Source organism: Penaeus monodon, chromosome 37 (assembly GCF_015228065.2).
Source record: "Penaeus monodon isolate SGIC_2016 chromosome 37, NSTDA_Pmon_1, whole genome shotgun sequence".
Classification (NCBI taxonomy): Eukaryota; Metazoa; Arthropoda; class Malacostraca; order Decapoda; family Penaeidae; genus Penaeus; species Penaeus monodon.
Genome location: NC_051422.1, coordinates 34,563,794 through 34,569,028, shown reverse-complemented (window position 1 = coordinate 34,569,028; position 5,235 = coordinate 34,563,794). Strand labels below are relative to the sequence as shown.

General features: G+C 40.6%; 1 protein-coding gene across 1 annotated transcript in view; it reads right to left on the bottom strand.

The window, feature by feature from the left end:
• Positions 1–3,222, bottom strand: part of LOC119596280 (protein FAM200A-like) — a 6,071-nt gene extending 2,849 nt beyond the window's left edge. The window contains 1 exon segment of the mRNA XM_037945444.1: positions 3,180–3,222. Coding sequence (XP_037801372.1) covers positions 3,180–3,222 — 43 coding nt within the window.
• Between the last annotated feature and the right edge of the window lie 2,013 nt (positions 3,223–5,235).

Below are 5,235 nucleotides of genomic sequence, written 5' to 3'. Positions count from 1 at the left end.
TTTTAAATTCAGCCGTCAGACCAAGCAAAAATACCCACAGATACTAAAACCCAAACACCAATAAAAAAATCTGGGTACAGTAGACAGACACTATATTTGGGACACACATTGATCCATCTACAGAAAAGAAAGGGGCTTTTTATAAAATTAAATCACATCAAAAAAAAACCCACAGAAACAAAATTTGCTTTTACAACCTACATTTAGTATCTTTAATTACGCTAAACTTTGGGGGCTCCACAAAAAAAAAAAATACAAAGGCCCAAAAAATACAAAACTTCGCGGCAAGAGTACACTAGGGAATTTAAAAAAATATCCACACACCCACATAAAAAAACAAACAAAAATGGCTAATAGTATAACAAAAATACCCCTTGGGCACAGTATTCTAATCCATAAAGTTATACAAGGAAATTACCCAAACTGTTTACCTTACAAACAACAGGTAAAAAAGGGTTTCCATAAAAGGCAAATAATCAAACCCCTATTATCAAAATCGAACACAAAAAGGGGGCAAAGATATGAAAATTCGAGGACTGGTGATCGGGAACAATACCAAAAAAAATATTAAAAATATCTCCAAACCAAAAGACTTTAAAAAAAAAGTGAAAAAAACATCTACAAAATATCAATATATCAGGTGTTCAAACATCAACCAAGAACGAATTTCAGTCTTTTGTGATTTAAAGTTCTGTTATTTTTAAAAACTTTTTATATTTTATTATATAATATTTTATTAAAATGTAAAATCATAGAAAATAAACCCCATTGAAATTAAATGGAAAAAGTATTGTTTTGAATACTACCCCACTGTAGCATATGCAAGCAAGATTGACCGCCCGACCCCTTGGTAAAGGGTCTAACTGCCACCCCTGGTTAATTGTCCGGGAACGCGAGGATTGTTTTAAAAGGAAGAGGCGTGTTGAAGGGTGAAAATAAAAGTGAAAATGAACAAGTGAAGTGTATAGAAGTTACCAAGGCTCAAGGGTCAACACTGGTAGCGGGGGTTACCCCGAGAGGGATTTGGGTCGACCGAATCGATAAAATAAATTTAAAGGTTTGAACTCGTGAAATTTTAATTAATCTAGGGGTTATATGCCCAGATTAAAACCCGGGGGGGGGGGGTTCCCCTTGTTTTGCCTTTAAAATCCCCTTATTCTTTAATCTAAAAAAGGCAGGTGGGGCAAATACTGGCGTTTCCCAAAATTAACTTTGGTTAATTAGAAAAAGGTTTAATTTAACAAACTGGGGGGGATCATGAGGGGGTCTAAAAGTATTAAATTTTTTACAAAAGATTTATTTAAAAACTTGAAATAAACAGGTAAAATACATTTAAAACTAAGATGCTGAAAAAATTTAAAGAAAACATTAAAAATGCGATTTAAAAAAACAATTAAAGAGAAAAAAAAACGTAGAGGCACTCACCCTATCAAGATACAGAAAAAAAAGGGTTTAAAATGCATTTTAACGCCTTACTCGTACTTTTTCACCAGGAACCCATCACGCTGCGCCCAGCCCAAAAAGCTCTCCCCCCCTCCCGGGCTCCCCGGTATATTTACACCTCCCCACAAGTAAGGATTTTAAAGAGGGGAATTCGGGCACCCGGGAAGGTGGCATTCCTCTAAAAGAGGGGGGTGCCCTTTCCCTTTCCGAAATAAAGATTTTTTACTTTTTAAAAAAGGCCATGTTGAAAACCCTACCAAAAAAGTAATGTAGTTTGTTAAAATGACTGATAAAAAGAAAAAATCCATACTATATAGCCCCAGACCCCATAATGTGCTCTCCAATACAGATGGATAAAAAAAAAAACAGGGATAGAACTTTTTTTTAAACAATTAAAAGACAAAAAATTTATACTAAAAAAATACAAAAGCCGATCAAAAAGGCATCTCTCCCCCCCATTTTCCTGGACCGTATACAATCATTGACGCCAAATTTTGCAAGCGGAAGGGGGAACTTTCCATTCCATTTTCCCCTCTGATGGTCGAGATTACTAACCCACTCTACTACTACTACTACTACTATTGTGCGCTGCTGCTGCTGCTCCCGCTCAAAATTTGGAGCGAGGAAACCCAAAATGAGGCCACCCTGAGGCGGGAATTCAGACTTAGGAGCCCGGGGAAAGTGAGGGGCCCCTTCGTTTCCGAAAGGGGGGGGAGGGGGGCCGAGCTCGAACCCACCGACCTCACAAAACCCAATATCCCCGGATGCAGGCCCAACCGGGCGGAAAATAATATGAAAATAAAACATAATTAATAAAATACACAATCCTAAAATAAAAAAAAAAACGTGCAAAGACAAAAATAAAACAAGCTATTACGTAAAAATGAAAAATGCCCGAAGGGCTTAAAACTAATAAAAAAACACCAGAAAGGATTAAGAAAAATATGCCCGAAGGGGTTAAAGACAGTAAATATTTAAAAAAGCAGAAGCTCAAGTAAAAGAGTAAAACGTGAATAAAAGAAAAAGTAAAAGCGCAAGATAAAGTAAGTAAAATTAGAATGGTAAATAAAAAGTCAAATCACACATGGTTCACGCAAAAGAAAAATAAAAAATAAACACGTCACTAGATGTGCCTTGGCAATAAAGGGGCAACAACCTTGTTTCAGCACCGCGGTAAGATCCGGCCAGGGAAAACAACAGGAAAAACAGAAAAAGTCCAAATTTTCCCCTTCATTTATTTTAACAAGCCAAAACAAAGTTTTAAAAAAAAAAACCCCTTTCCCGGGGGGGGGGGGGAGGGTAAAAGGGGATTCCCCAAAAAAGATTTTGTAAGAGAAAAAATCGGGGGCCCAACCCAAAATGCCCGCGCCATTTTGATGTGCCTCCCCGGCAAAACGGCCTCGCTTTGGGGTGAGCGAAAACACGGTCGCCGAGGCCCCCCGCCCCGGGCTGCGGGAAACCTCCTAAAGAAGGAGGTGAAACGGAAAGGGGCCGTCCGGCTCCAAACGGAGGGGACCCGTGAAAAGACTTATCGCCCATGTCAAAGGTGGTGCCCTCGGGTAAAAATGAGGTGCAGGTTTAAAAACGAGTGAGATCGTAATCAAGGCCCTTTTCCCGCTCCAGCAGAGATTTCTCCCTGTCGGGGACAGGGCTTCCAGGGAGAAAAGCTCTGGGGATTTCACCACGTTTGGGTTAACATCACTGGGCCTGACATCTCCTCCCCCCCCGCGTGTTACCCCAAAGGGCCACTTTATGGCAGGGGCAGGGGGAGATCCCCATGTCGGACTCCAAAACCAGGGAAGATGAAGGGACGGATTTTGGGTGGGGGAGCTTGTGCTATGGGAAAGGGTAATGAATGGCGGGGCGGGGGTTTTGGACACCGGAAGGAGGAAAGGGGAAAGGAAGGGAGTTAAATTGATTTAATTGTTAACCAATACTAGGGGTACTTTAACTCCTGCGGACAAAATGCTAGCACAAAAAAAAATTTAAAATAATAAATAAAAAAATTTTAATGAAAAATTATAAAATAAACCTCAAAAAAATAAAACTTTTTAAACAATTAAAAAAACCATAAAAAAAAAAATATAAAAAAAGGGTTTTTAAAAAAAAAAAAAATTTTTTCTTCGCGAAAAGGGTTTCTCAAAAAAATCCCAAAAAAAAAAAAAATTTAAAAAAAAAAGTAAAAGGTAAAAAAGATCCCCCCAAGTTTTTTTTAAAATGTAATCATTAAAAAAAGTGAAATAACAAAATTCTAAAAAATTTTTTAAAAATTTGAAAAACAGTGAAAAAAGTTCGTACTAAACTGCCTAAAAAAGCTAAAAAAAAGGGGGAAAAATGGGGAGAGGGAAGGGTGGTATGTGCCCCCCGGGAAACGGTAAGGGGGGAAAGGGGGGGATGGGAGCAGGGAGAAGGGAAGGAAAAGGTGGAAACGGGGGAAAAAAGGGGAATCGGCAGGACAGGAAAAGGAAAAGAAAGGGGCGAATAAAGGGTAGAAAATGGGGGGGACAGGGGGGAAAGGGGGGGGGGGGGGGGGGAAAAGGGAAAAGGGGAAAACGGTGAAGAGGGAGTACTACGATGGAATAGAGAAAAGGGAAAAAAAGCGAGGGAGGGAAAAGGGGGTGCGAAAAAAAGGGTACAAAGGGGAAAAAGGGATCGTGTAGTGGCACACGCCCCACCCTGTGCCTAGCTATCCTTCCCGGCCACCCCGTGCCCACGGGGGTTTTTTCTTTGAACAGCGAATGAGTGATCGCCCCAAACGAGCCCTTGACCCTCTTCAAGACGTTCGGGTAACCTTCACGGTACCTTTCGTCGGCCAAGGGAGAGAGAGCAGGTTTTGGAGGGGCGGGTTTACAGCACTTTGGCTCCCCCACCCGCCCCCGCTTCCAGTGACCCTAGTCTTCAAGTCCGACCCCGCATTCCCGGGATTTCCCCGCAAACCCAAAAAGTATAGGTAAGGTTTTGTTTTCCCCTTTTCGTAGTTTTAGCTTAGCGTGGTGTTTGTTTACACGTTGTGCCCAGTTTATGTCGCGCGTCCCTACTGTTTGTGTTTTACCCTTTTTATGGGTTTGTTTTTCCCTTTAAGTTGTTTTAACATTTTTGGGGTTTTAACCCTTTATTGTGTTTTTTTTTTACCGTTTAATGTTTATTACCGTTTTAATGTGTTTACCGTTTTTTTTACTGTTTCTTGTTGTGTCCGGGGTTTTTCCTTTTTTAGTAGATTGTTCGAACGATTGTCTAAATAAAAATAACAAATTGCGGTGGGGTTTTTATAAATCCCCTTTCATTAGTACTGCAATGCCTCCAGAGAGCACAACCCAGACTGATGCGAGACATTAAAAGTCTGTGGTGGCAGGGGGAATTATAGATATTCAAAAGCCGTATTACAGTCCAATGTTTCCTCTTATTTGGGAGTCACTACAATCGGGTAAGGAATGGGGGGGGGGTTGGGATAGGTATGGCGGGGGGGGGAGGAGGTTAAGAACCTCCACACTACTACTGCTGCGCTTTATTACTATACTACACTCTTTTTGCTGCTACTACTCTGCTACTACATATGCTGCTATACTATGCGTACTACTACTATGTGCTCCACACTGCTACACTATTACCTGCTACTACGCTGTGCACTACTACTGCTGCTGCTACACGTTACTACTGCTATTACTACTACTCTGCTGTACTACTACTGCTACTATGCCACTACTACTGCTACATGCCACTTCTGCTACAAATACATTGCTACAAATACGCAGCTACATTACTACTGCACTATTGTATTACTTCTTTTATCGC